Source organism: Corvus cornix, chromosome 18 (genome assembly GCF_000738735.6).
Source record: "Corvus cornix cornix isolate S_Up_H32 chromosome 18, ASM73873v5, whole genome shotgun sequence".
Lineage (NCBI taxonomy): Eukaryota > Metazoa > Chordata > Aves > Passeriformes > Corvidae > Corvus > Corvus cornix.
Window position 1 is genome coordinate 11,385,019 of NC_046347.1, and position 27,872 is coordinate 11,412,890.

A 27,872-nucleotide genomic window follows, 5' to 3' on the forward strand; every position below is an offset into this window, starting at 1 on the left:
AGAACGGGCACTTTTCATGCCGGTTTAGTTTTATTGTTATGCCAAAAGCTTTAATTCGGGGCTGTCGTCCTCCCGCGCCGCTGATTTACGCTGCCAGGGGTTTAATTACACCATTCAGCATTCCTTAAAACATGAAAAACCGCTCAAGTTTGGGAGCAATTAAAAGGCAGCGGAGTAGATCAGCCCATCAGAGAGGAGATAAGTAAATCAAACAATTAAAAAGCTCGTTCGGTGGCCAGGGAGAAGGGTCCCACCCCAAAATCGTCTCCTGGGTGGGAGCCCTGGGCTGGGAGCTGTGGGTTTCACCCCAGTAGCTGGGGTGGTGATACTGGGAGCTGCTGGGGGGATTGTGACCCCATCCAGCATCCCTTAGGAGCATCCCAGCACCCCCAAAGACCTGTCCAGCCACAATTAGGGCTTGGCAGGATGGGGATGGGGACAGAGGAAGCGCAGGACAGTGACAGGATGGGGTTCCTGCCCCTCGCCACTCATCCCCAAGGATTCTGAGTTTTGGGGTGGTTTGTACGGCTTTGGGGTTTTCAGCGGGATTGAAGCTCTCTCTTGTGGCAAAACCTGTCCATTACAGCCCTACTCGGGCTATCGAGCCGCAGCATCTCCCGGGGTTCCCTGGGGCAGGGCTGAGATGGAATCTTAGATGGCTAATCCCCCCGAGAGATTCTGAGACTCGGGAAACAGCAAGCAGCCGCCCGGCAGCCCTGCTCCCCGTTCCCGGCCGTGCCCGGCTGGCTCCGGGAGGCCGGAGGTGCCCAAAATCCCCTCCGCAGCCCCCCGCCCGCACTGGCAGCTGAGCCCCCGCCAACTCATCACAGATGCCGCCGCTGCGGTCGCGATCGGGAGCTTTTTGCCCGCCGCCCGCACCGTAGGCCATAAAGGCCCGGATGCGGAAGAGCCGCGCTCATTTCCGGTCTGTACGCGGCGGCTGCGGGTGAGCGATGGCGGCCGGGGGGCGGGGGGAGGCAGGGGAGATCCGCCGCCATCCGCGGCCTCGCGACACCGGGCGGCCCGGGGGAAAACGGGGGGAGGAGGGGGCGTGGGGGGAGCCGATGGCGGGCGGGGGGCGGAGGCGGGGGAGGCGATGGGCGGGGGGAGGCGCTGACACCATCTTGTCTCGTTTCTGCCGCAGGTTGGAGCAACCGACGCTGGGCTGAAACCATGGTGAGGGGCCGGGGGGCTGCGAGGGGTCCGGGGGGGAGGGAGGGAGTCCCTGGCGTGTCTGGTGCTGGACAGGGTGCAGAACGGGGTGAGGGGGAGCTCCTTAGCTCCTTCCCAGGAGGGGAGGCGGGGTTGGCTTTGGGGTCCCCGCTTTGCCAGGTTCTGGGCATCGTGCGGAATGGGGGGGTCCGGGGGATTCTGTGGCCGGAGCACGAGCTGGGGATGAGCTCTGGGCTGGGAGCACATCCCGTGTCCCTGCCCGTGGCAGGGGTGGGACCAGGTAATCGCTTATGGTGCCTTCCAGCCCGAAGCATCCCGTGAGTTTCTGTTTGACTTTGCAGCCTCGCAAGATTGAGGAGATCAAGGACTTCCTGCTGACGGCGCGGCGGAAGGACGCCAAGTGTGAGTGGGGTCTGTGGGCAGGACAGGCTGCGGGGCTCCAGCACGTGTCCCTGAGGAGCTCCGCAGCCTGGGAATGCCGAGGGACCGGGGCTGCCCTGGCGTGGCTTTGGCTCGGTGACCGAGGCCACTCCTGTGGGCAGAGGGACTCTTGGGGCTCCAGGCTGGGCTCTCCCAGGGGATGGTGCTCCCAGCTGTGCATTCCCACTGCTGCTCGCCCCGGGATGTTGAGCCGAGCTCCAAGTGCAGCTCGCTGGAAGCGATTCCCAGATGTCAGCCTGCTCTGTGGGCGCCGTGTCGGGTGTTGGAGCTCTGTCACAACGGCTGATTCATCATCCTCAGCGGGAGATTTTTGTTGCCGCCACAAGATGAGGATAATTGAGACAAAGCACTGCCTTGTCTCACTGTTCAACAACACGGGAAGAGTTTTCCCTCTTCTCCTGCTTGTTTGGATCCGGCTGTCGCAGGATCCCGCGGGAATGTTTTGGCGTGGGCGAGAAGGGAGAGCTCAGCACTGAGAGAGCCCTCACGGAGCTTTTTCCTCACTCTGGATGGAGCTGGAGGGCTCTGCACGGGGAAGGGAGTGGGGTGGGTTTCCCAGGGATGACAGCGGGCTGTCCCTGCTGTGCCCTCCATCCCACAGCTGTCAAGATCAAGAAGAACAAGGACAATGTGAAGTTCAAGGTGCGCTGCAGCCGGTACCTCTACACCCTGGTCATCACCGACAAGGAGAAGGCCGAGAAGCTGAAGCAGTCCCTGCCCCCAGGTATCCCGGGAATTTTGTGTTGGGTGGCTGGGATTGAGGGGGGCTGTGAGAACCCCCTTGCAGAGTTCCCAGCGTCCCTGGAGCTGGTGTCACCACCAGTGCCTTGCCATGGTCGGTGTTCGGTATTCCCAGGGAGCCCTTCCATGCCTGAGCCCCCCCGATCCATGTCCTGTCTTTCCTCCACAGGTCTGGCCGTGAAGGAGCTGAAATGAGCTGGGGTGAGCTGGGTACCTGTTGGATTCTCTGTTTGTTAAAATAAATAAAAAACTGTTCCCGGTGTCACGTTTGGTGTTTCACAACCTGCGCTTCCTGGCCCTGGAGCCACTCCAGGGCTCTCGGAGCTGCACTGGGGGTCCCGGGGCTGGTGTTGGTCAGTGCTCCCAGCAGGGAGGCCATCGGTCCACTTCTGGTACCGTGTGGGCACGGGGGAGTCCCCAGATCTGGAGCCAGTCCCTCACTCGTGGGTGGCCCTGGGCTGACAGCTGGGCACGGGACCTGTGGCACCTGGGGCTGGCACACAGCGTGTCCCCTGGGCGGTGTCCTTTACAGCACCTGGTCCCTATAGCAGGAGGAGTATGGGGTGCGGTGCCCCCACAGCAGGAGGTTCGGGGTGCGGTGCCCCCACAGCAGTGCCCCACGGCTGCGGTGCCCGATGGCTGCGGGGCCCGATGGCTGCGGTGTCCAATGGGTACAGGGCCCGATGGCTGCGGTGTCCGATGGGTGCGGGGCCCGATGGCTGCGGTGTCCAATGGGTACAGGGCCCGATGGCTGCGGTGCCCGATGGCTGCGGTGCCCGACGGCTGCGGTGCCCGGGTGGCGGGGGTGACGCTGTGCGCTGTCCCTGCGGGGAGCGCTGCGCTGCGAGCGGCTCCGCGGGCACGGGCCCGGCCGCGGCTGCCGGGGGCGGGGCGGGGGGCGGCCCCGAGGGGCGGTGTCGGTGGGGTGGGGCCCGGGGCGGGCGGGCAGAGCCCGCGGCGTGGCGGCACCGCCGCCCCCCGCCCGGCAGCGCGGCGACCCCCGGCCCGCCATGGGGCCCGGCCGCGCCGATTACCTGGCGCCCTGGTGGGCGGCCTGGCTGCACGGGCTCCCGCACCGCGGCCCGCGCCTGCAGCCCGTGCCCAGCACCTTCCGCCCGCAGGACCCCGACTACCAGCAGGTACCGGCCCGGGACCCCCGCGCCCCCCCGGCCCCTCCCCGGGCTGGTCCCGCTCGCCCCGCGCCCCCCGCGCCGCTCCCCGGCGGCTCCCGGCGCCAGCTCTGATCTCGCGGCGCACAAAGCGCCTTCATCGCCCGGCCCCCCCCCGGGCCGGCCGGCACCGGCACCCCCGGCCCCGCCGCTCTCCCCTCCCGGGCTCACCGCTCTCCTTTGGCCCTCCTGAGCCCCTGCCCCGCGCTCACGGACCCGCCGCGGCCCCCCGCGTCCCGGGGCACGGCCCGCCGTGACCCCTAAATGGGGAGGGAGGGCAGCGCCGGTGTCCCTGTGCCCCAACATCCCGGCAAGGGGCGGCTGCAGCCCCGGCTCGGCGACCGCGGCCTGGGCACCCTGCGGGGGAATGGGGATGGGGACAGGGACACTTCCTCTTTCCCATGTGACAGTCCCGTGGGGCGCTGAACGCGGCCGCATCCCGGACACGCGAGTGGGTCACGGGCACGGCTGCTGACTGTCCCCTCTCTCCCTCCCAGTCGCTGCTTTTCCTGGGCTTGGTGGCCGCCGTGTGCCTCGGCCTCAACCTCCTCTTCCTCACCGTGTACCTGATCTGCCTGTGCTGCTGCAAGAGGGACCAGGACCCCGAGACCAAGCGGCCCCACTCGTGCTGTGTCACCTGGATGGCCGTCACCGCCGGGCTCATCTGCTGGTGAGGACGGGGACAGGGACCTGGTGCTGTCCCCCTGTCACCGAGGGGACTCTGTGCTCCAGCCACGAGTCGCTTTAATTAGATCTGTGCAATTAAATGTGCTCCATCCCTGCCTCCTCCCGTGCAGCTGCTGGGGGAGCCCCAGGGACCAGCTGCGGGCCAGCCCCGTCCCCGTCACGGCTGTGCCGCCTTCCCAGCTAATCCCGGGCGGGAGCAGGGCCGGTTGCTAATCCCAGCCCAGAGCAGATGGCAGGCAGCAGCGTGACCCAGCTGGCAGGTCCCTTGTGCCCGACCTTAATTGCAACCACAGCAATTAGACAAGGGGACGCTGCTTCATCCGGCATCGCTCTGGGGGCTTTACAAGCCCACCTCGGTCCGGGACAGCCATGGCTGGGAGGACACCCAGGCAGCTATCCCGAGTGTCCCCCAGCATTGCTGGCCTGGGGGGGAACGGGGTGGGCCACGGGCCCCTCTGGCTGCCTGGCCACGACCCTCGCTCCAGACAAAGGGGCTGCTTTGCCGGGGCGGAGCGAGATGGCTGCCTGCGAGCCTCGCACGGAGCAGGGAAACAGCGAGACAGGGAAACAGCACTAATGAGCTTCAGCGTGCTCCCCCAGCCCCCCCACCACGGCAGGGGGGTCACTGTGCAGCTCCCAGGGGCTTTGAACCCCCCCAAGAGCCCATTAGTGGCCATTCAAGGGCTGATGGTGGCCATTAGTGAGCTGGTGTCTGTCGGTGTACTGGGGTTTGGCAAGCACCGTGTGCACCGGCCACGTGTGGGCACATGCCCGGCCAAGACATGGCCACAAGCACCTCCCTTCTCGGGAGCTCCATCCTGGCTCCATGGGGAGCAGCGGCTGCAGGGAGCTCGCCACAGGGCCTGGAGCCGCTTCAGCTCCCAGCCAAAGGTTTAATCGGGAGCCACAGCGCTTCCAGCGGATTCCCCTAATCTGCTTGGCCCGGCCCCTCCGCCCTCAATCTCTCAGGGTTTGGCAGGAGGAGCTTCCGAGCCACCATGCCCATGGAGCAGCTGCAGCTGTCCCCAGGCCCCTGTCACCAGCAGGAGCAGGTTCCCATCACGGTGCTGCTGCTGTCCCACTCTTTGTCTCTGCCCTGCCATTGGTGGGCTGTCCCCCCAAACCAGGATGCCCTGGGGAGTGTCCCCTGTCCAGCCGGTGTGGCAGGGTGAGTGTGTCCCTCCCTTCTCACCAGGGTCCCTTCTCTGCCCACAGTGCGGCCGTTGGCGTCGGCTTCTACGGGAACAGCGAGACCAACGACGGGGTTTTCCAGCTGCTCTACGCCCTGGACCACGCCAACCAGACCCTCACTGGCATCGACTCCCTGGTAGGGCCACAGCGCCTCCGTGTCCCCCCATGGTGCATCAGTCCCCTGTCCTGGGTTTGGTTAAAGCACCAGGGAGGGACGTCTGGCTGCTCCGGCAGAGCCCCCGGGGTGGCTGCGCCGTGCGGAGCGCGGGAGGGTGACGTCACCCCACAGAATGGGACCTTTGTGGCCCAGCAGGGCCGGGGGGGCCGTGGCAGGGCTGTTCTGAAGGATGGATCCAGCTTGGGCACAGCGGGTTGGGGTGGGGCTGTTCTCCTGGAGAAAGAGCGTTTCAGGGATGGGGCACGTGGCTCTGCTAGATGCCGGGGACTGACCATGCCGGGGGCCACAGGTTGCCAGCACCACGCTGCAGATGCAGGGAGGGCTGGAGCAGCACCTGGCGCGGCTGAACGAGCTCCTGGCCTCGCGGGGGGATTACGTGCAGACCCTCAAGTTCACTCAGCAGCTGGCCGGCAGCATCGTCCTGCAGCTGCAGGGGCTGCCGGCCTGGCGGGGCGTCAGTGCTGACCTCACCGAGCTGTCGGGACAGGTCGCCTACGTCGAGTATTACCGGTGAGCTCGAGCATTCCCGGTGAGCGGGGCCGCGGGGCCCGGCGGGCTGGGGAGGTGGCCGTGTGTGACAGAGCCTTCCTCTGCGCTCAGGTGGCTGGCTTACCTGCTCTTCTTCATCCTCGTCCTCACCGTCTGCCTGCTGGCCTGCCTGGGGCTGGCCAAGCACTCCCGCTGCCTCCTGGTCACGTGAGTACCCTGGGGGCGGCCTGGGGTGGTTCTTGGGGACCCCCGGCCATGCTCCCCACCCGTGCTCCCCGCTCTCCCCGCAGGATGCTGTGCTGCGGGCTCCTCATGCTCGTCCTCAGCTGGGCCTCCATGGCTGTGGACACGGCGGCCGCAGTGGTGAGTGGGCCAGGAGGGGAGGGAGGGGCTGCCTGGGGCTGTGCCGAGCACTGTGGGCACCGATGCCATCCCTCTGTCCCCACAGGGCACCAGCGACTTCTGCGTGGCCCCGAACAAGTTCATCATGAACCAGACAGACGATGAGATCAGTGCAGGTGAGAGCTGGCTGTGAGGTGGAGGCGAGCTCAGGCAGGACCCCCAAACCCACCCGGGGGTTGGTGCCCCCCGCTGCCACTGTCCCCCCCACGGCTCCCTGTGCCCCGGGACGCTCGTGCTGATGTTCCCGTTCTCTCTGCAGAGGTGGTTCATTATTACCTGTACTGTGACCAGAGCCTGAGCAGCCCCTTCCAGCAGGTACAGGGCGGGTGGGCACCCACCTTGGTGCTCCCTGGGGCTGGGGGGGGGGTCTGTGACTGTCCCCCACTCCCTCCTGCAGGCTCTCACCGTGTTCCAGCGTTCGCTGACCACCATGCAGATCCAGATCCAGGGGCTCATCCAGTATGCACTGCCCCTCTTCCCCACAGCCAAGGTACAGGAGGGGGGCACAGGGGTTCCCCATCCCTCCTTCTGCTCCCCAGAGCTGCCTGACCCCCCTTTTCCCACAGAAAGACCTGCTGGGGGTCCAGCAGCTCCTCAACTCCTCAGAGACCAGCCTGCACCAGCTGACGGCCCTGCTGGACTGCCGGGGGCTGCACAAGGTGAGGGGGGGGCCAAGTGGGGACCAGCTCTGGGGTCCCCCTGCAGCGCCACCAGCGCTGCCCTGCCTGTGTCCCGCCAGGATTACCTGGATGGCCTCATCGGGATCTGCTATGACGGCGTGGAGGGGCTGCTCTACCTCGGGCTCTTCTCCCTGCTGGCGGCTGCCGCCTTCTCCACCGTGATCTGCGCGGCCCCGCGCGCCTGGAAGCAGCTGGCTGGGCGGTGGGTGTGCCCAAAGACCCCCGCCCCAGCCCCCTGCCCTCACCGTGGGCACAGAGCCGCAGGCAGACCCAGTCTGGGCATTGAGACCCCCGCTTTGGGTCCTGGGGTGTGAATGCCGGCCCCTTGTCCCCGCAGGGACCGGGACTACGATGACATGGACGAGGAGGACCCCTTCAACCCGCAGGCCCGGCGCATCGCCACGCACCGCCCGCCCGGGGGCAGCTGCGCAGCTTCTGCAGCTACAGCAGCAGCCTGGGCAGCCAGAGCAGCCTCCAGCCCCCGGCCCAGACCGTGTCCAACGCCCCCGTCTCCGAGTACATGTGAGGCCCCCGAGCCCCGCCACGGGGAGGGAGCTGCGCTGGGGACGGCGGCTGACGGGGTCTCGCTGTGCCCCCAGGAACCAGGCCGTGCTCTTCGGAGGGAACCCCCGCTACGAGAACGTGCCCCTCATTGGCAGGGGGTCTCCTCCCCCCACGGTACGATGGGCGACCGAGGCCAAATCCTTGTGACACCCTGGGGGGGGTCACCGAGAGCCGCTCACCGGGGTGGGACAGGGATGGGAGATCCTGGTCCCTGCTGCCCTTGCAGAGGATGTGGCTCCCCTCACCTGGCTCTAACCCAATTCCTGGCCACTCACGGGGAGGGGGCACAGCCATCTGCTGGGGGAGGCTGAAATAACCGTCCCCTCTCTCCCTTCCCTGTGTTTCCTCTCCATCCTGGCTCTCAGAGGACGCTCCTCGCAGTCTCTCCCTTCACGTTCCCATTTCCCTGCTCGTTAATCCTGCCCTGTCTGGTATTACTGCTTTATTTTTTATTCCTTGTCTTTTTTTTTTCTTTTTTTTTTTTTTTTTTTCTTTTTTTTTCTTTTTTTTTCTTTTTTGTGATTTCTTTTAATTTTTTGCATCCATTATTTTGGAGCTAAGTTGCCCATCAAGAGTAAGTTCAGCCACTTCCTTCTCCTTCCTTACCCCAGGGCAGCAGCTGGGTTCTCCCCTCCTCCCCACCCTTCCATGCCTCCCTCCATCCCCTTTTCCTGCTCGGCTTTTGGGGTGCAGAGAGCTCAGGGAGGGGGGACAAAGGGCCACATTTTGTGCCCAGCCACATTCCAGGAGGCTGTTCAGCTCCCACAGCTCCCACACGTTGGGATGCTGGTCCCCATCTCCATCCCTGGAGCAGTGAAACCCCCTCAGTCAGGGTACGGCTCTGGGAATGCTGCCATGGCAGGAATACTGTGCCCCCCCTCCTGCAGGGATGATTTTTTCCATCAGGTGGAAGCTTGGACCCCATCTCACAGACCTGGCAGCTGGCAAGGCGGGGGGGGACACGAGTGGGGGGATTAATTGGAGCTCTTCTCCCAGCCCTGAATAGTCTAATTTACCCAGGATTCAGATCCCTGAGGAAAGACTTTCTGAGTCCAGAATAACAAACTCGGAATAATCTTCCTTAATGCCTGGCTGGGGTGATCCTCCCTGCTGTGAAACCCTGGAGGAATGTGATCCTGGGGGGCTGGAGGCTTGGGCTCGCTGGTATCCCACAGACACATCCCCACAGGCAGATTTGGGATGAGTTTGCTGCTGGGCTGAAGCTGGGAAGGTGGAGGATGAACATGGGAAGGGACGAAGCAGAGCTGGACAGGCTTGGGGGGTCTTGGCTTGGGGGGTGTTGCCTCCCCCAGCTCTCAGAGCAGCTGAGGGCACGGTCTGACCCTTTCCATGCCCTCCTGGCCGATTATTTGGGGATTAATCCGCACGGGAACAATCCTGGGCACCTGTGGGGCGGTGCAGGCGCTGGGTGGGGAGTTTTGGGGTGCTGACCCCCGTGTGTCCCCCCAGTACTCCCCGAGCATGAGAGCCACGTACCTGGCGGTCACCGATGAGCACGTCCGGCACCGCGGCGACTTCCCGGCCTAGGAGGAGATTCCGCTCGGGAAACCAAAGAGCCCTGGAGAGCACGCGGTAGGAGACGCGGCGGGGGCCGCAGGACTGGAGCCTCCCAGCACCCCCCACCCCTCGGCAGCCCCCCGGACCCAAATCCTGCTGCCTTACGGGGTCTGGGGAGCGCAGAGGGGTCTCTGGTGTCTTCTCCTGTCCCTGCGCCGGCTCGGGAATGTTCTGGAGCACAAATCCCGGGACACGCCGCCGCCGGGTCCGGGCAGGGGCTCCCGTAGCAATGCAGCACCAACCACTAGTGATCCCACCCCTTCCCGACGCCCCTTCCCGGCTGTCCCAGCTCCCCTGCCCCCTCGCCGCCCCCTGGCTGGAGCGTTCCCAGGCTGAGGAATTAGGGATGTTTTGGCCTTGCTGGTTTTCCTTTGCTTTGCCCCCGGGATTTGGGAGCTGTGGGAGGCGCTGGCTCTGTTCCAGAGAGGGGCCGCTGCACTGGGGTTGGTAGCGGGTTTTTGGGTGGCTTTAGGCTGTTTTTGGCTCCCCAGGGCAGGTGTGGGCTGGGGCAGGCTCCCCTCCTCCTGCAGCCCTGGAGTGGTCACAAATCCCCTGGGAGAGGGACAGGAACTCCCGGGGCATCCCTGGGGTGGGTGAGGTGCCAGGGCAGGGACAGCATGGACCTGCCACCCTGGGAGGCTCATCCAGCATTTCCAGGGCTCCAGGCTGAGGGCTTGGGAGACCAGTATGAACTGAATGTGGCCCTTTGGGGCTGCCCTTTGGCACAGGGATCCCCAGGAAAGGCCCCTTCTCCCTGGAGCAGGGACGGACCCCCCGCCCCATCACATCCAGACCCCAAAGGGTGCGGACAGGGCAGTGGGTGTCCCCCCACCCAGGGCCAGGACATCCCCTGACTCCCCCTCTCCACATTCCCTGTGACTAGCCTCCCTCCCTTTGGGAAAATCCCGAGGGATGTTTTTTTTAATTTTTGGCTTTTAACGTTTCCATATAATGGTACTGGTAGAAGAGCTGTTGTAACCGCATGTGAACTAACCGAAGGACTCTGGCTGGGAGCTGGAGTCCGGCTGGATTTGTATGTGCCCTTTTGGGGGGAAAAGATAATAAACACTTGGACTAAACTAATCTCCCCGGTGCGGGTTTTTTGGGGGGGATAATCGGTGGTTGGGGCACCTTTGAGTTGACCTTCCCAACATGGCGGCCGTCACGTGACGCCGCGCGCGCCGCCATTGCGGGGAGGTCGGCGGTGCGCTGCGTCACGTGACGGCGGCGCCGGTGTCACGTGGGGGGGGTCACGCCGTTGCCTGGCAACGACGACGCGTCCCCGGTCAGGCCCCACCGGGAGCGGGACGGGACCGGGCCCCACCGGAGTCCCGGGCCTCCGCGGGGTCCTTTGTCACCCTGGGTGTTTCGTCACTCCGTCCCTGCGGCTCAGCTCCGTTTTGGGACTCCCTGAGGCTCCCGCTGCCTTTTGAGGCCCTCTCAGGGTCCTCCCTCCACAGGATCCCTGCTCGCATTTGGGCTTTGCCGAGGTTCCCATTCCCTTTGGGACCTTCTGGGGCTCCCTGACGTTCTTGTTCCCTTTTGGGACATTCCCAAGGCCCACACTGTCTTCTGGGGCTCCCAGAGGCCCCCATTCCCTTTTGGGGCCCTGCATGCGAGACCCCACTCCCTTTTGGGGTTCCCCGAGGCTCTCAGTCTTTTTCAGCGTTCTCCCTCCTCAGGGTCTCTGTTCACATTTGGGTCTCCCTGAGGCTCCTATTCCTTTTTGGGGCCCTTCATTCCTGAAAGCCTTGCTCCTTCTTGGAGCTCCCTGAGATCCCTGCTCCCTTCCAGGACCATCTCTCCATCTCTGAGAGCCCCACTACCTTTTGGGATCCTCTCAGAGGCTCCCACTCTCTTTTGGAACTCTCTCTTCCTCCCTGAGGCCCCCGTTTCCTTTTAGGGTTCCCCAGGGCCCTCCATCCCCATTGGAGCTCTCCATCCCTGTGGCCCCCACTTCTTTTTGGGGCTCCCTTTGAGGACCCTCCATCCCCAGGCCCCGCACTCCTTTCCATCCCCTCCCACCATGGAGATCAAGCTGGAGTACGTGCGGAAGCGCAGCGAGTTCGGGCGGCCCTGCAGCTTCTCGGACTCTCTGGCCGAGGTGACCGTGGACATCCCGCCGGACCCCAGCCTGGCCGGAGACTTCATCCCCCAGGATCCCGTGGACTTTGCTTTTCAGGAGGGTCCCATCATGGCCGTGCATGAGGTACGGGGACCCCCCCTCGCCGGGCGAGCACGGAGCAGGTGGAGAGGACACCCCGGGGTGTCAGCCACATTGAGGGCAGCTGGCCTGAGGGGACAAGGTGTGGCAGGCACCTTTTGGGCTCAGAGCCTCGGACCCCTCCGTGTCCCCCTGCCCAGGTGAACACGGAGCGGGTGCAGGTGTCCGTCAAGGGTGTGAACCATGTGGAGGGGGGGTGGCCCCAGCACATCGACCCCAAGAACTCAGAGCTGACCTCCCGCTACCGGGAGGAGGTGGAGAGGGAAGATGCCTACACCAGGAGTGTCCAGCGCCTCGGTTCTGTAAGACCCTGCCCTGATGCCCCCCCAAACCCCTGAGCCCCCCAGAGCCCCCAGAGACACGGCCGTGCTGTCCCTGCAGCTGGTGGAGCACTGCATCAGGCAGAACAACGCCATCGACATCTACGAGGAATATTTTGAGGAGGAGGAGGAGGAAGAGGAGGAAGAAGAGCATCCCTCAGCCAAAACCATCAGTGTCATCAGGTGGCACAGCTGGGGGGGCTCACCAGAGCCACAGCAGGGTCAAACCACCTTCATGGGAGGTGGAAAAGCTTTAGGAGTTAAATTCCAGTGGGTTTGGGATGGTCCTGGTGCAGTTTGGGGGTGGAGAGACCTGCAGAACCCTCCCTGCTCCATCACTCCATCCCTGCCCCTCGCCCTGCCCAGGTGATTTGGGGATGGAGACCAGGGTCAGACTCAGCTCTGAGCATCTCCTGACGGTGCTTTTGGACTTTCCTTCTTATTTTTGGTGCCTCAAAGGTTAATTTCCACATCAGGGGTGATTAGGAGTCAGATCCAGTAAGATAATTGGATTTTTAAAAAGGTATGACTGGAAAGACGATGAAATCATCAACTCTTCTCCCCCTGCCCGACCTCCAGGAGAATCATTTCCTGCACTCAAGGCTCAAGGGCTGCAGATTGGTTTCATTGTGATTCCCACAATTCCCTCTGGGAGCCGTTCATCCCAAGGATTTGCAAACTGACCTGTCTTGGCTGATGTGTCACCCCAAAGGGACCCCAACACGACCAAGAGGATGGCCACGCACATCTCCTGGCACCCCGACGCCAACAGGGCCGTGGCCGTGGCTTATTGCAGCCTGGACTTCCAGGACAGCAGGAAAGACATGAGCTTTGATTCCTACATCTGGGATCTGGGTAAGGGGAAGGGCAAACCCAGCAGTGGATAAGGGAAGCACTTTGTGTCTCAGGGAGCAGGACGAGGCCCCGCAGCACCCCGGGGAGGGTCGGTGGGGGAGGCTCCTGCTTTGCCCACACAGCGGTGCAGAAACGGGGAGAAATGGGAGCTGGGAGGTGGGAAATAACCACTAAAATCCCATTGCATGGCTCCAGAGCCATGACAGGCAGCAGAGCCTGGAGCCTCACATGAGGTTCTTGATGTGGTTCAGTGAAGGAAGAAAGAGGCAGCAGGAGCCCGGGCTGAGACTTGCCCTGATCTGTCCAGTCCTGGCTCACACCTGATGTGTTTTGGAGTGAAAAGGACAAAGAAAAAGGGGTGGGAATGCAGGAGATTTGTGTACCGGGTGTCTGTGCCCAGGCCAGCTCCTGGTGACATGGGCACCTCATCCGGCACAGCTGTGTCAGGGAACGGGGTGGGGGCAGTGGGGTGGGCTGGGGGCTGCTTTTGGGGGCCTGCCTTGACCCTTTGCTCTTCACTCATCCCTCCTTGGCAGAAAAACCCTACAGCCCAGAGCTCACCCTCAAGCCCTCGTCCCCTTTAGTGACCCTGGAATACAATTCCAAGGACTGGCATCACGTGCTGGGAGGCTGCTACAACGGGCAGATAGGTGAGGGGGCCTTCATTCTGCTCCAGCCTGGCACCAGCACTGCTGCACTCCCAGGAGGTCGTGGCACCAGTGCTGCCACCGGGAGCACAGGAGAAGCCCTGGGATTTGCCTGGGGACAGGTGTGTGCTCACCTGAGCAGGCACCCAGGGAGGGGGGACACCGTGCCAGGGAGGATGGAGGGAGGGATGGATGGATGGATGGACACAGGGATGGATGGATGGATGGATGGATGGATGGATGGATGGATGGATGGATGGATGGATGAAGGGATGGAGGGAGGGATGGATGGACACAGGGATGGATGGAGGGATGGATGGATGGATGGATGGATGGATGAAGGGATGGAGGGAGGGATGGATGGACACAGGGATGGATGGAGGGATGGATGGATGGATGGATGGAGGGATGGATGGATGAAGGGATGGAGGGAGGGATGGAGGGGATGAGCAGGATGGGTGCTGTGCTCCTGCCTCTCCCACCTCCCTGGATGATCTCTGGGAAGCACTGGGTGAGGTTTGCTCCCTGTTCCAGCTTGGACAGTGGGGGAAATGTGACAAGGAAAGGAGTTGGGCAAGGGCTTTTCTTTTCCTTCCCAGTGTACTGGGACACCAGGAAAGGGGGGCTGCCTGTGGAGATGACCCCCGTGGAGCTCAGCCACAGGGACCCCGTGTATGGAGCGTGCTGGCTGCCCTCCCGAACGGGCACTGAGTGCTTCTCAGGCTCCACTGACGGCCAGGTGAGGGGCTGGAACAGGGGAGGGGGCCAGGGGCTCCTGAGGGGTCCTGAAAGGGCTTCCTGTGCCCGCCCTGCCCCTCAGCAGCACAAGATCCAGGCACGGGGCAGCTGCCAGGCTCCAGGATCGCCACCACCTCTGACTGTGCTGGGAGCAGCCCCCACAGCCCCTACCCCGTCTTGTCCCCGCAGGTGCTGTGGTGGGACATCCGCAAGATGTCCCAGCCCAGCGAGAAGCTGATCTTGGACATCACCAAGGAAGATCAGCTGAAGAAGGCTCTGGGTGCCAGCGCCCTGGACTTTGCGCCCACTATGGTGAGTGTCCCTGTGCCCACAGGTGCCCCTGTGTCCCTGCCACAGGCAGGAGGGAGAGCCCAGCAGGGTGCAGGGCAGTCCCTGGTCACCCCTGTGGGCACAGCCCAGGGCCAGATGCCCTCAGAAGAACTGGGAGTTGATGTGCTCCAAAAACACCGGGTCCTGCTGGCATTTCAGTCCCTGAACCCCCCCAATGGTGGGGGGTCCCCGGGCTCTGGCGGCAACAGAACGCCTGCTGCCCCCCACACCATGTGGTCCCCATCCTGCTGACAGCTGCTCCCTCCTGCTTCCCACCCTCAGCCCACCAAATTCCTGGTGGGCACAGAGCAGGGCACCATCATCTCCTGCAACCGCGACGCCAAGACCCCCCCCGAGAAAATCGCCCACATCTTCAGCGGCCACCTCGGGGCTGTCTACAGAGTGACCAGAAACCCCTTCTTCCCCAAAGTCTTCCTGTCAGTCGGGGACTGGACTGCTCGCATCTGGACGGAGGAGCTCATGGATTCATCATCAATTATGGAGACCAAGTAGGTGTCAGGGGGCATTTACTCGGCCAGAAATCAGCCCCGGGGTGGCAGAGCATGTTCAGGGCAGGTGACAGTGGGGTCTGGTCAGCTCTGAGTGCTGGGACGGGCCGGTGACCAAGGCAGGGCAGTGCCAGTGTGGCTGAGGGGTGGCTCTGCTGGAAGGTACCACACCCCCTACCTGCTGGACGGGTGCTGGAGCCCCGTGAAGCCGGCCGTGTTCTTCACCGCCAAGTCGGACGGCACCCTGGACATCTGGGACTTCCTCTTCCACCAGAAGGAGCCTTCCCTCAGCCTCAAGGTGGGTCCCCAGCACCTCTGGGAGCCTCGCATCACCCCAGGGCCGAGTGTCACCACCCACCTGTGCCCTGTCCCCAGGTGTCCAACGATCCCCTGCTCAGCCTGTGCTCGCAGGACAACGGGCGCATCCTTGGCTGTGGCACCAGGCTGGGCATTGTGTCCCTCCTGGAGATCTCCCCAGGGCTCTGCACCATGCGGAAGAACGAGAAGACTCTGACCTCCACAGTATGTGCCAGGTCCCACCCGAGCCCCACACTCTGCCCACAGCTCTGCCGTGTCCCCAGACACAGCACAGGGTCCCCTGTGCCCCCCACGCCCCTCAGCCCCACATCTGCCCCAGATGTTCGAGCGGGAGACGAGGCGGGAGAAGGTCCTGCAGGACAAACATCGGGAGCGGCTGCTGCGGGAGCAGGACCGGGCCCGGGCCCAGCCAGAGGAGCAGGAGGACCCCCGGGAGGTGTTCGAGAAGGCCAGAGAAGATTTCTTCTCCATCATCAAGGCGGAGAAGCGGAGGAGGGGCCAGGAAGATCCTGAAGAGGTAACGGGGACAGGACAGTCTGGCCACAATGGCAGGGACCCCATCAAGGGCAGGGGACAGAGACAACCTCTGTCTTTCAGAGTGAAGAGGGCGAGGAAGCTGCACAGTAGGAAAACCAGGAGGAAGAGTGGGAGGATGCCAAGGTCAGTGTGCTCCAGCTGCACCTTCCTTTCCCCTCTGTGCCAGAGCTGCTGCAGAGACGAGGCCACTGTCCCCAAGCCAGGCAGCTCTCCTGGGCTCTCTGCCCTCGTGGGGTGGCAAGTGAGGGGCCCTGCACAGCCCCCTGACCCCACAGCTGCTCCCTGGCCTTTGCATCCTGATTTTCTTTGGTGTGAATAAACCGGTGCTTTCCATGTCACGTTTCCTCTTTTATCACAGCAGGGTCGAGCAGAGGGTGGGAAAGTCACGTCCTCCTGCTCCTCCCGTCCCTTCCTTGAGCTGGGACACTCAAAGCCAGAGGCTGAGCACGGCCAAGCACCCACAGCAGCACAGGGTGTCCCTCAGTGTCCCCAGCCCATGAGCAGGGCACAGCAGGGTGGCTGCTGGCAGCAGGGGGGGCCTTCTCCCCTCTGGGCCCGCTCGCAGCTGGAGAGCCCGGTGTCCCCACAGGAGCAGCCCCCGGGCCGGGTTATCAGTGCTGGGTAAACACAGCCCTGCTGGTAGTACCAGCAGCCACCCCGACCCCTCACCCCCCCTTAATTAATCATTAACGAGCTGCCAGCAGCACTGTCACGGCGATGGGGACACCACACAGGTGGCTCCCTGTGGGCTGAGGGGGAGCCCCCCAGCAGGACCCTTCCCCAGGCTGTGCTCAGGGGCTGAACCACCCATGGGTGTGCGATGCCAGGATGGGGTTCAGGGGCCATCGCCCCCCCACACCCCAGCCCAGCCCTGGGGGTGCTGCTGTGCCCTTTCCCCAGGCACTGGGGTCCCGTCTGTGCCTCTCCTGGGTGCCTGTGCAGCACCCCGTGCCAGCCCTGCCAGGCAGGGGCCCACATCACAAGCAGGGACCCACATCCCCCCAGGGAAGTGCATCTGTGCCTGGATGAGTGTTTTCCTTCCCAGGAGTTCCATTAAAAGGAGCTGAGCTGGGGAGCGGCGTCACCCCAAAGATGCCCCACAAGTCCCACACTCGTTTCCTGCTTTATTAGGAAGGGGGTGGGGGTACTTGGACAGGGATGGGGCAGCTGCCACCACCAGTGGGGACGGTGTCCCCCACCCCTCCTCCACTGGGGAGGCTGATGGACCCCTCAGCCCCAGCCTGGGCAGCTCCATTTGCCCTTGAGCTGGACCCAGCTGCCCACACAGAGGGACGCCAGGGCTGCCTCATGGGAGGGATGGGCTGTCCCTGTCCCCATCCCCACACCCGCTGGGGTCTGTGATGTGCCCGTGGGCTGCACGTTTCACCTCCTGCACCCCCTACACGGGTCTGGGGCACTCCCAGCATCTTCCATCCCCAGGGACAGTGATGGGGACAGGACGTGGCAGGGGAGCACTCAGGGAGGGGTGGGCAGTGCAGAGCACAGTCCTGAAGCCCCCCAGTGAGGGGACCCCCATCTACCTACGGGACCAAGCATTCCCCTCACAGGGCTGGGGCCAGCATGACCCAGCTGTGCCTCGTTACTTCTTCACCTTGATGAGGGAGTGGTAGACGGGCTTGATGATGATGTGGAGGTGCAGGGAGTTGTCGATGAGGTACTCGGAGGTGCGTTTCTGCAGGTCGGCGTGCGCCAGGAAATCTGCCGCCTCGTCCGAGCTCTGGTGGAAGCTGTAGGCGTGTTTGACCAGCACGCGGCCCTGCTGCCGCACACCCACCAGCACGGTCTTCTGGAAGCTGACGCCGGCGAAGTCGGGGCTGCTCATGGCCGGGGTGATGATGAGGCGCGGGCGCCCGTCCTCGATGCGCACGGGCTGGATGGCGCCCGCCACCGAGTCCGAGTACACGGGGCGCAGGCTGACAGGCAGCCAGCGCGGCGAGAACAGCACGTTCCAGGTCACCCTCTTGCCAGCATCGTGGCTGCTGGGCCCCAGCTGGGTCTGGAAGCTGGTGCTGCGGTCGTCCCGCGCGGGGTTGGTGATGACCCACTGGGAGCCCCAGCTGGGCGCGAGGTAGTTGCGGGGCAAGAACATGCTGCAGTTGACGTCGAAGTACTTGGCGAAGTGGAGCGGGGAGGCGGCGTGGAACTGGAAAGCCTGGAAGAGCAGGTCCTGCACCGCGCCGCGGTGCCGCGCCAGCACCGCCGACTGCGCCTGCAGCCGGAACAGCTGGCTGGGCGCGATCATGGGGTAGCGGATGGCGCGCAGCACCCGCTCGGCCACAGGCACCTCGGGCTGCCGGCGGCTCAGCCAGCCCTCCACGGCGGTGTAGAGCTCCAGCTCGCTGTGCAGCACCAGGTCAGAGCGCTCCAGCAGCAGCAGCAGCAGCTCCACGCTCACCGAGCCCCACTCGGCGCTGCCCAGCACCGCCGACAGGTTCCAGGCCAGGAACTGGAGGCAGCTCTCCTGCAGCGCCGCGTCCCCGACGCGCACGGCGTAGTGGTACCAGCCCACCACGTGGCCCTGGCTCGACTCGCTGGCCAGGTGGGTCCTCATGTATTCAGCCACGCCGCGCTGCAGCCCCCAGACCCGGTACTTGCTGGCCAGCTGGTGCATGGGGATGGCCTGGTGCAGCAGGATGGAGACCCCCCCGCAGTACAGGTACCTGGGGCAGAGTGCGAGTGGTGACACTGGGGACACCCATCCCCAGCAGCTCAGTTCCCCGGGGAGCAGCCTCTGCCCTGGGCTGCCTCCCTCTCAGTATTCCCACACCAAGGGGTCCCCAAGGTTCCCAGGGAAGCATCCCCCCTCCTTGGATGCTTCCCTCTGGGTGTCCCCGTCCCGTGTGATCTCCATGGTCCCCAGGGGAGGATCATCCCTTCTTGGCTGCATCCCTCTGGGAATCCCCCTCTCACTCTGGCCCCATGGTTCCCAGGGGAGCATCCTCCTTCCTTGGCTGTATCCCCCCGGGTATGCCCATCCCACAGGATCTCCATGGACCCCAGGAGAGAATCCTCCCTCCTGGGCTGCATCCCTCCCAAAATGTACATCCCACAAGATCCCTGTGGTTGCCAAGGGAACATCCCCCTTCCTTGGCTACATCCCTCTGGGCATCCCCATCCCATGGTCCCCAGGAGAGCTGCATCCTCCTGACCTCCCCATCCCATGGGGTCCCCACACACCTGATGAACTTCTCGAAGAGCGCGGCGGTCTCGGGCGGCTCGTGCAGGGTCACGACGCTCTGGTTGCGCAGGAGGCTCTCGAAGACCTCGCTCTGGAGGCTCAGCAGCAGCTGGTGCGTGTGGAATACCTTGGGCTCGTCGGAGGCGGCCGAGCGGACCCGCAGCACCGAGTCGCTGCCGTTGCCGTTCTGCAGCAGCTCCTGCAGCCGCTGCAGCAGCGTCAGCGAGTGGTTGATGGTGGCCGCCGTGGAGTCCCCGCTAAAGTCGGCTTTTTGGGCTGCAGGGAGATGGGACCGTCCCAGAGCTGCACCCCAGTCCCAGGCACTGAGGTGGGGTGGGGTTACTGGGGGGCTGTGCACCTCCTCCCTCCGCTCCCCCAGTGCCAAAGGGCTGCTGGTGCCAAGGGGGTGTCGGGGAACAAAGGACATGGGGACATTCGTGTCCCTGAGAGCCAAAAAACTGCCTTTCCACAGCAGAAGGGCTGAGACCACCATGTCCCAGGCTGGGGTGTGCTGGGAAATGGCCGGGTGCCGACGGCACTGGCTCTCAGCCCGGTCTGCCCGTCCTGATCCCGTCCCCGCTGTGGGCAGAGCGAGCCCCGGGCATTGCCCTGATCCCTCGCATCCCGGATGGATACATGGGGGGGACAGAGCCCCTGGGTGTGGGGAGCCAGGCACGCTCTGCCCCGCACCCAGGGATGGAGTTCTGAGCAGCCTGGGGACACCGGCTGCCCTGGTGTCACTGCAGGTCCGTGCTGGGATCCCAACAGTGTCTGTAGGGGCATCTGGGAATGTGGAACAGGGGTCCCCATGCTCCTGTGGGCGCAGGGATCCTTCCTTCCTCTCCCCTTCTCCCTCCTGACACCACTCCCACCCGCTCCTCGGAGCATCCTTCCCCCAGGAGGAATTTGGCTCCGTCTGTCTCAATCCATCTTGCCTCTCAAATCCCGTCTTGCCGACGGATTACCCTTCCCAGTGCCGGCTTAAGGCCGGCTGAGCGGGGATGGGGAAGGGGAGCAGACACCCCGTACCCCGCGGTGCTGGACTTGTCTGCCCACAGCACCGAGCCCTTCCCTGGGCACCAGCGAGCGCAACCCAGCTCCGAGAGTGCAGCACATCCAGGAGCCGCTTCCATCCCCTCCCGGCACCCCGACGGCAGCCGGAGAGATGCGCTGAGCTCTCCGTCAGCCGCCGAGCCGCACCCCGGCACCCGGCGAGGGCAGCGGTCCCCAGGGCTCGGGGACCCTCGGCGCCTCCCCCCGCCACGGCCACCCTTACCGGCTTGCACGGTGAGGAGGAGGAGGAGGAAGGCGGCGGCACAGCCCCAGCGGCGGGTGGCCACGGGCCGGGTGCCCGTCAGCCTGGCCATGGCGTCGCAGGCGCATCTGCCGGGTGCGGCACACGCTGCTCGTCCGGGGCTTATGTAGGCCACGCGCCCTCCCGGCCCGCACGCCCGCGCCGCCGCATCGATTGGTGGAAACTGGGGCCGGCCGTTGCCAAGGGAACGGCTCCCAGCCTCCCTGCATCCCACCCTGCATCCCACCGTGACCCCCAGCCCGGCCCCGCACCCCGGGGTGCTGTGGCGGGGTGCCCGCGGCGCTGCGGCGCGGGACGTCGCCGTGCGGCACCGGCTGCTGGCACCGCCGCCGCGGAGCCCCACGCGTGGCCGCGGCCCTTTGTGCCGGGGTCTTTGCATTCAGGGCACAGCTCGGTGGCCTCCCGCTCCCCCCGGCTCATGGGTATTCATGCCGGCAGCAGCCCATCACCATGGCATCCGCGCTGCCGGCAGGAACTGCCTGCCCTTTTCCCAGCCTTTGCAGCCAAGAGGCCGCCCGGACGCCCTGTGCGGCCTCCCTGGCCCCCCGCCCGCCCCGACACCTCTTGGGGGGCTTCACCATGGGGTTGGGGTCCCCCCAAAGCTGTAGTGCCACACCGGCTGGGGTGGTGCTGGGGGAGCAGGGTAGGGGCAGCGGGGTGTCAGCCAAGTGGTGCCAACCTCGCTTTGGTTGTGGCCCCAATGGCACTGTGGGGTGGGGAGCCAGGACCAGCACCCCAGGCGGGGGGACACATCCCACAGATGGGGCAGCACGGCTCTCAGGGGCACAGCAGCCCCTTACCCACTGCTGGGGTTCCCCCAGTACCATGCTCAACCCAGGGACCCCTGTGGAAGGTCACCTCGGGGGACCCCCTGGGCTCCCCACTCCCGGGAACGCCAACACGGGGATGCTGCGACCTTTGATAGTGCCGGAGCTGTGGAGGGGGATATGAACCATTCCCAGTTATCCAGTGTCGAGTCCAGGCTGCTGGGCTCAGCGCTTGGTCCCCTGCCCACAGTACCGAAAGGTGACACTGTAGGGTGGCTGTGCCCTTTTTCACACTCCAGGACCCTGGGGGACACCGTGGCGTGGCCTTGGGATGGGGAACGTGGTGTTGGGGGCTTCCGTGCTGGACCAGGGGCTCCAGCTGGGGGGGGCTGGTCATCCCATCTGTCCCTTGGCATCAGCCTGCCCGGCCCTGGTGCAAAGCCACCAGTGCTGCCGCGTGGCCAGGGGTCCTGTGGTGGTGGCGAGGCCTTCTGGGGACAGGTTTGGGCTCACAGGGGTCGCGGGGCCGAGGAGATGCATCCCCCGCTTAGACGCGGTTTCCAGATGTTGAGCGTGGGCAGATGTTGCTGCAGCTGCCAAGGGGGTGGGATCACCATCTGTCCCTGACCTGTGGGCACAGAGACTGAGGACAAGACACCAGTCACCTCCCTGCCACGCTGCTGGGGCTCCCTGGCCCCTTGCAGGGATGGGCAGGTGGGCGATGCTCCAGCCCTGTGCCCCTGCTGGGCAGGGGACCCCCAAAATCACGGTGCCAGCAGAGCGCCCAGCCCGGGCAGTTGTCCTTGCACCGTGGGGGCTGGGCCTGGGGGACAGGGCCCCCGCCACGGCACAGCCGGTTCATGGCTCACCGCGTCCTCCGACGCCTCATTTCACCGCCCGCCTGATAAACAACAGCTTGTGGGAGCGTGTGCCCGGCGTGCCACCGGCGCCGTGCCAGCCCGGGCGGCAGCCACAGCCCGGAGACCCCCGCGTCCCCCGCGGGGGCATCGGCTCCTCGCGGGGGCGAGGTGACCATGGGAGGACACGGGGGACCATGGGGCTGGCTCTGGAGGTCAGCAGGGGACGTCCCCCAGCCCAGGTGAGGTGAGGGAGCAGCTGTGCTGGCCCGGAGATTGCGGCTGAGGCGGCGCGGGGCCGGCTCACCATAGCGACGTGCGCCAGGCAGCGGGGCCAGGGCATCGCCCCCGCGGGCCGGGGGGGCACTGGAGGGACGGAGCTGGGCCCAGGGACCGGCAGGGGACATCAGCCCCGTCCCTGTGCCGCTGGGGAAACTGAGGCACGGGCACGGTGTCCCGGCAGTGGGCACTTGGGAACAGCCAGGGCAGAGCCCAGCAGGGGCACGCAGGCAGCGCACAGGGATTCACACTCGTGCGCGCGGTCGCACGTCACACCCTGCGCGCACCCGCTCCTCTGTGTCCCCAGAGGTGGCCGCGGACCCAGCTGCCCACTTGCCCGCGGACCACCATCCCTCCTGCTCCGGGGTGGGGACGGGCTCTGTCACGGTGACCCCTTCCCGGCCCCCCGCGGGAGCCGCCGGGCCGGTGACGCCCCTGTGCCCAGCCAGCCCAGCCGTGGCTCTGCCCACGGCGCTCTCCCTCCGCCCCGTGTCCCGCGCCCCGGGAGGCTGTGCCATGCTGCGGGTGCCGGCGGGGACAGGGACACTGGGACGGACACGGGCACCGGCGAGGACAGGGACACCAGTGAGGACACGGACACCGGAGAGGACACGGACACCAGCGGCAGCACGGACACTGACAGGGACACGGACAGCGGTGTGCCCTGGGAAAGTGGCACCGCACGCCCGGCGGGTGGCACTGGGCCACCCAGGTGAGAGTCCCTGTCCCGCAGGCTTGGGGAGCGGGACCCCGGCCAGGGGGAGCAAAGGGAGGCCCACAGCGAACCCACCCCCCCAGCACAAAGGGGATCGGGCTGGGAAAGGGTTAAGGCGCTCCCGCGGCAGCTGCAGCCGATCGATGTCCCAGTTCCGATGGGGACGTGGATGGACGGGAGGGACCTCCTGCTGATGAACCGGAGTTAATTTGCAGTTAATTGGCACCCCTCTCCTCCTCCATCCCCCCCTGCATTTCCCTCGGGCTCTGCTCAGGATCTCGCTTGGGTCCCGGCCGGGAGTTCCAGGGTCGGGGAGGTGGGACCCCCAGGATCCCACACACACCTTGGGCATTTCTGGGGGAGCAGATCCATCACTGGGGGTCCCGGAACGGGAGAGAGATCTGACCGCCCCTCCAACCCCTATCCCGAAGCCATCAGGTGTCTGTGGTGTCTGGGACAAGGGGAATTTGGGGTGCCCCTGGGGCCAGGGTCAGCCTGGGAGCGGAGTGGCGCCCCGTACCCCCTCCCTGAGCTCAGGACCGCACCCCGCAGCCCCTGATCCCAAGACACCCCCCCACAAAGAGCACTCCGCACCTCCCGGGCCCAGGAGCCCCCTGCACCCCACAACCCCCGACCCCATGGCCCCCCTCCACCCCACAACCCCCGATCCCATGACCCCCCTGCACCCCACAACCCCCGACTCCATGACCCCCCTCCACCCCACAACCCCCGACTCCATGACCCCCCTGCACCCCACAACCCCCGATCCCATGGCTTCCCTCCACCCCACAACCCCGACCCCATGACCCCCCTGCACCCCACAACCCTCGACCCCATGACCCCCCTGCACCCCTCAACCCCCGATCCCATGGCTCCCCTCCACCCCACAACCCTCGACCCCATGGCCCCCCTGCACCCCACAACCCTCGACCCCAAGACCCCCCATCATCCCGCACATCCCCCCCCGGCTCCGGGACCCTCCTGTACCCCACGACCCCCGGCCCCGGGGTGGCGCTCCCCCAGGGGATGCAAATTTGGGGGGGGATTCTGACCAATCAGAACGCAGCGCTCAGCTCCGGCCTCACCGTCCCCGGGGAACCCCTCTCCGATTGGGTGGGGCCTGGCTCCCCTGAGCCAATCGGAGCGCAGAGTCGGGAGGGGGGGTGGAGCCTCCCTGGTTTATGAATGGGCGAGGGCAGCGCGGGCACGATCCGGGCGTGGGGAAGGATGGGCAGGGATCGGGCAGGGATGGGCAGGGACGGGCAGGGATGGGGCAGGGATGCGGATACGGATAAGGATAAGGATAAGGATGCGGATACGGGCGGGGACGCGGGTGGGGATGCGGGCAGGGCCGCTGCCAGGCTCCTCCAGCTCCGCTGCCTCAGCCTGAGGAGCTGGAAAAGGACACAGATGGCAGCCTGGAGATGGCCACCCCACATTTGTCACCACTAGGACCCCCCATCGGCACCTCTGGGTCCTCTCTGCCACTACTGGGAGCCGTCTGGTGGCACCCAGCCTGGGCTGGGGGCCAGAGCCTCTCTCCGCTGGCGGCTGTCCAAGAACATGGTGTTTTAATCCGGTTTTCTACACAAACGGGGCTGAGGGATAAAGAAGGAGCAGCTCTAGCAGCGGGGACCCTGCTGGGACATGGCACAGGGGGCTTGGGGTGCATTGTCTCCCATGGGTGCAGCAGCCCCAGGTCTGCCTGTGACAGCACATTTTGGAGCTGCCCATTGTACATGGATGCTACAGGACAAGGGACCTGGGATCCAGCCAAAGTGGGGATGCCCGGGTGACGGTCCCTGTCCCCAAGCCCTCAGTGGCATGTCATGGCTGGCCTCCCACCCAGGTGTCATCAGGACCCTCATCCCCCTGATGCTCCCTGTCTCTCCTTGCAGCCGATCCGTGGGGGAAGATGACGGTCCCAGTGCCCAACAGCACAGCAATGTCGTGGGCACAGCCGGAGCTGGAGCCGGAGCCAGAGCTGGAGCGGTCACCCTGCCTGGTCGGCATCGTCCCCATCGTGTATTACAGCGTCCTGCTGGGGCTGGGGCTGCCAGGTGAGGGGGCTGAGGGGCAGGGGGGGCTGAGGAGAAAAGTCCTTGGGATGGAGGGTCCCCACCTGCTTCCCCCCAACCTCGGGTCTGGCCCCAGTGCTGGGCTGTGCTGCCCGGTCCCAGGGCAGGTGCCACCGCCACGGGGACAGATGGTATTTGCATTGCTTGGGCTGACAACACGGAAGAGATTAATCAGCCCAGCAAATCCCCACAGCACCGGGATATTTATAGCTCCCCCCAGCCAGAGCCTGGGCACCCTCGGGGTCCTGCGTGCTGTGTGGGGGGGCTGTGAGCCCCCAGCTCTCACCTCCACCCATCGCTCCCCTCCCTCCAGTGAACATCCTGACCGCCGTGGCCCTGTCCCGCCTGGCCACCAGGACCAAGAAGTCATCGTACTGGTACCTGCTGGCCCTGACCACCTCCGACATCCTCACCCAGGTCTTCATCATCTTTGTGGGCTTCATCCTGCAGACGGCCATCCTGGCGCGGGCGGTGCCCAGCGCATTCATCCACACCGTCAACGTGCTGGAGTTCACGGCCAACCACGCCTCCACCTGGGTCACCGTCCTGCTGACCGTGGACCGCTACGTGGCCCTGTGCCACCCGCTGCGCTACCGCACCGTGTCCTACCCGCGGCGCACCCGCAAGATCATCGCGGCCGTCTTCGCCGCGGCGCTGGCCACCGGCATCCCCTTCTACTGGTGGCTGGACATGTGGCGTGACGCCGACCCCCCCACAGCGCTGGACACGGTGCTCAAGTGGCTGCACTGCGTCACCAGCTACTTCCTGCCCTGCAGCATCTTCCTGGCCACCAACTCCATCATCATCCGCAAGCTGAAGCAGCGGAGGCGCGCAGGGGGCGGCAAGACCACGGCCCTGCTGCTGGCTGTCACCACCGTCTTCATCGTGCTCTGGGCTCCCCGGACCATCGTCATGATGTGCCACCTCTACGTGGCCTCGGTCAGGAGGGACTGGCGCGTGCACCTGGCCTTGGACATCGCCAACATGGTGGCCATGCTCAACACCTCCCTCAACTTCTTCCTCTACTGCTTCGTCAGCCAGACCTTCCGCCGCACGGTGGGCGAGGTGCTGCGGGGGCACCCCCGGCACGGCCCCTGCCGTGGCAGTGGCCACTTCCCACCCCCGGCCCTGAAACCACTGAAGCTGCTGGGCAGCACCGCGCTCTGAGCCAGGGCAGTGCCCGGCTGGCAGTCCCGGTACCCACCCAGCCCCACGCATCGCACCGGGGCCTGGGGAGACCTTGCCGTGGGGACAGGCCCCCTCCACGGAGGCAGAGTTAATGCTGGTGGTGGTGGCAGGAGGAGGTGGTTGTGCCCGGACACTCATTTGGGGATTTCGTGGTGCCTGCCTGGCAGCAGCAGCCCGGGATGGGCAGCTCAGCCCCGCCCATGCTCAGCCCCTCACGCAGCACTGGAACTCAGCCAGGGAACTCATCCAGGACGTGCCCCAGCTCAGTGGCACCGAGGGGCTGCCCATGGTGAGGGGTGGAGGGCACAAGTGAGCTCCTGTGAGCCCTGACACGGACGTGGTGCCCGCTGGGTGCCACTCCATAAACTGCCATGCTGAGACCAAAACTCTGCCTGGGTCCGGTTCCCTGCGGGCGGCTGGAACGGGGGCACCCTGCAGCAGCAGCTCTGGCACAAGGTGTCTCTGTCCTGCCCACCCCCGTGCCTCTGCACGGCTGCCCGAGAGTGCCAGAGGGAGCATCCACAGGATCTGGTGTCCCCGGTAGTGGGGTTTGGACGCTTGGTAAGATCCCAGCTCCTGGCCCCACCCATTAATCCCACAGGCAGCAGCAGCCAGGCTGCAGCCCCCCCGCCCCAGCACAAGGGTGCAGCCCCCCGGGCACCTGCGGCAGGGGAGGTGCCCCCCCTGCTGCGGGTGCACCCAGTGCTGCCCTCCCAGTTACACCAGTGCCAAAGCGCTGTGACACTGGAGGGGCGGCCGAGCCGTGCCAGCCTGTCCCCAGCTGCCAGCAGAGGGCAGGGATGGGACACTGCGGAGCTGGCACTGCCGGGGGCAGGGAGCGGGCACCCCCAGCCCCCCAAACCAGCCCTGCCGCCACCCTAATTCCCCGTAAGGTCCTTAGCATAATCCCCCAAAACCGTCCAGCCTTTCCGCTCGGATTCCCGAGAAGGGGCAGGACAGAGCCAGGGGGTGCCCGGGGGGATCAGGGCCTCAGCTGGCTCCTGGCAGGGCACAGAGACACCCCCAAACCGCACCAGACCCCCTGCCCACCCCCAAGCCCTGGCTGTGCCCACACCGGGCGGGGATGGGGCGCAGCCTTTGCCCCCAGGGTGTGGGGCTGACCCACTCACGGACCCACCCTGCCCCCGCACTCGGGTGGACAGACCCCGCCGGGGATGTCACCTCATCCCAGGCCGGATCCCTACCGGGGGACAGGGTTAAAGCCCGAGCCGGTGGCGCGGGGGGTACCTGGGAGGTTCTCGCTCCATTAATTCTGGCACGTGAGGAGAGCAGGACCGGGAAGGGATTAGTTATTAACCCGACCGCGGGCAGGGGCTGAGGGGCCGCGGGCCGGGGGGCTCGGCTGCCTCGGGAACCCTCGGCGGGAGCTCCGGGATTGCCACCGGCCCCCCCGATTGCCACCGGCCCCCCTGTGCCAACCGGTGCGTATTTACTTGGCAAAGGAGGTGGAAATGTGCTGACGGCGTCCGCCGGCGCGAGGGGCTCCGCTGGGAACGGCTCCGAGCCCCGGCCGGGGCGGCGGAAGGCTCTGGGAGGGCAGCAGGGACCCCCGGCTCTCGCCTTGCCGAGGGGAGCCGCCGCGGAGACGGGGTTCAGCCAGCCTTGCCACCGTGCCAGCCGTGCCAGCCGCCCGTCCCTGCGGCTCCCCAGGAAAGGTAAGCCTGGAAAAAATGCGCCCGGCG

General features: G+C 65.5%; 5 protein-coding genes across 5 annotated transcripts; 4 read left to right on the forward strand and 1 right to left on the reverse strand.

Moving 5' to 3' along the window:
• Window positions 1–913: 913 nt before the first annotated feature.
• RPL38 (ribosomal protein L38) lies at window positions 914–2,620 on the forward strand. Its single transcript, XM_039562127.1, has 5 exons — window positions 914–946; window positions 1,145–1,176; window positions 1,515–1,575; window positions 2,216–2,338; window positions 2,525–2,620. The coding sequence occupies exons 2-5, from the start codon at window positions 1,174–1,176 to the stop codon at window positions 2,548–2,550; spliced, it is 213 nt and encodes a 70-aa protein (XP_039418061.1). The 5' UTR covers window positions 914–946; window positions 1,145–1,173; the 3' UTR covers window positions 2,551–2,620.
• Window positions 2,621–3,314: 694 nt separating this feature from the next.
• On the forward strand, window positions 3,315–10,376 carry TTYH2 (tweety family member 2). Its single transcript, XM_039562120.1, is given in 15 exon segments — window positions 3,315–3,494; window positions 4,022–4,194; window positions 5,427–5,538; window positions 5,870–6,090; window positions 6,181–6,276; window positions 6,360–6,432; window positions 6,518–6,587; window positions 6,731–6,786; window positions 6,869–6,961; window positions 7,038–7,130; window positions 7,211–7,353; window positions 7,489–7,565; window positions 7,568–7,673; window positions 7,751–7,829; window positions 9,186–10,376. Coding segments are annotated over 15 exon segments (1,599 nt in total). The 5' UTR covers window positions 3,315–3,365; the 3' UTR covers window positions 9,264–10,376.
• Window positions 10,377–10,507: 131 nt separating this feature from the next.
• DNAI2 (dynein axonemal intermediate chain 2) lies at window positions 10,508–16,109 on the forward strand. Its single transcript, XM_039562119.1, has 12 exons — window positions 10,508–11,502; window positions 11,658–11,819; window positions 11,899–12,020; window positions 12,550–12,692; window positions 13,229–13,342; window positions 13,939–14,078; window positions 14,267–14,389; window positions 14,690–14,916; window positions 15,079–15,214; window positions 15,292–15,438; window positions 15,554–15,751; window positions 15,832–16,109. Exons 1-12 carry the CDS (start codon window positions 11,320–11,322, stop codon window positions 15,859–15,861), a joined length of 1,725 nt encoding a protein of 574 aa, XP_039418053.1. The 5' UTR covers window positions 10,508–11,319; the 3' UTR covers window positions 15,862–16,109.
• Window positions 16,110–16,875: 766 nt separating this feature from the next.
• BTBD17 (BTB domain containing 17) lies at window positions 16,876–20,508 on the reverse strand. The gene is made up of 3 exons (XM_039562121.1): window positions 20,247–20,508; window positions 18,970–19,246; window positions 16,876–18,452 (listed from the first exon to the last, which is right to left on the reverse strand). Exons 1-3 carry the CDS (start codon window positions 20,335–20,337, stop codon window positions 17,372–17,374), a joined length of 1,449 nt encoding a protein of 482 aa, XP_039418055.1. The 5' UTR covers window positions 20,338–20,508; the 3' UTR covers window positions 16,876–17,371.
• Window positions 20,509–22,256: 1,748 nt separating this feature from the next.
• GPR142 (G protein-coupled receptor 142) lies at window positions 22,257–27,699 on the forward strand. The gene is made up of 4 exons (XM_039562122.1): window positions 22,257–22,900; window positions 24,802–24,963; window positions 25,295–26,730; window positions 27,633–27,699. Exons 1-3 carry the CDS (start codon window positions 22,705–22,707, stop codon window positions 26,146–26,148), a joined length of 1,212 nt encoding a protein of 403 aa, XP_039418056.1. The 5' UTR covers window positions 22,257–22,704; the 3' UTR covers window positions 26,149–26,730; window positions 27,633–27,699.
• The last annotated feature ends 173 nt before the right edge of the window (window positions 27,700–27,872 follow it).

Excerpts from the sequence above, each read along its gene's own strand:
- BTBD17 (XM_039562121.1), bottom strand. The coding sequence starts at position 20,337 with ATGGCCAGGCTGACGGGCACCCGGCCCGTGGCCACCCGCCGCTGGGGC. Across the intron at positions 19,247-20,246 it reads CCTCCTCACCGTGCAAGCCG|CCCAAAAAGCCGACTTTAGC; the intron begins GTAAGGGTGGCC and ends ATCTCCCTGCAG. Across the intron at positions 18,453-18,969 it reads CTCTTCGAGAAGTTCATCAG|GTACCTGTACTGCGGGGGGG; the intron begins GTGTGTGGGGAC and ends ACTCTGCCCCAG.
- DNAI2 (XM_039562119.1), top strand. The coding sequence starts at position 11,320 with ATGGAGATCAAGCTGGAGTACGTGCGGAAGCGCAGCGAGTTCGGGCGG. Across the intron at positions 14,390-14,689 it reads TGGACTTTGCGCCCACTATG|CCCACCAAATTCCTGGTGGG; the intron begins GTGAGTGTCCCT and ends TCCCACCCTCAG. Across the intron at positions 15,439-15,553 it reads AGAAGACTCTGACCTCCACA|ATGTTCGAGCGGGAGACGAG; the intron begins GTATGTGCCAGG and ends CATCTGCCCCAG.
- RPL38 (XM_039562127.1), top strand. Across the intron at positions 1,576-2,215 it reads GCGGCGGAAGGACGCCAAGT|CTGTCAAGATCAAGAAGAAC; the intron begins GTGAGTGGGGTC and ends TCCATCCCACAG. Across the intron at positions 2,339-2,524 it reads GAAGCAGTCCCTGCCCCCAG|GTCTGGCCGTGAAGGAGCTG; the intron begins GTATCCCGGGAA and ends TTTCCTCCACAG.
- GPR142 (XM_039562122.1), top strand. The coding sequence starts at position 22,705 with ATGCTGCGGGTGCCGGCGGGGACAGGGACACTGGGACGGACACGGGCA. Across the intron at positions 22,901-24,801 it reads GGTGGCACTGGGCCACCCAG|CCGATCCGTGGGGGAAGATG; the intron begins GTGAGAGTCCCT and ends CTCTCCTTGCAG. Across the intron at positions 24,964-25,294 it reads GCTGGGGCTGGGGCTGCCAG|TGAACATCCTGACCGCCGTG; the intron begins GTGAGGGGGCTG and ends CCCTCCCTCCAG.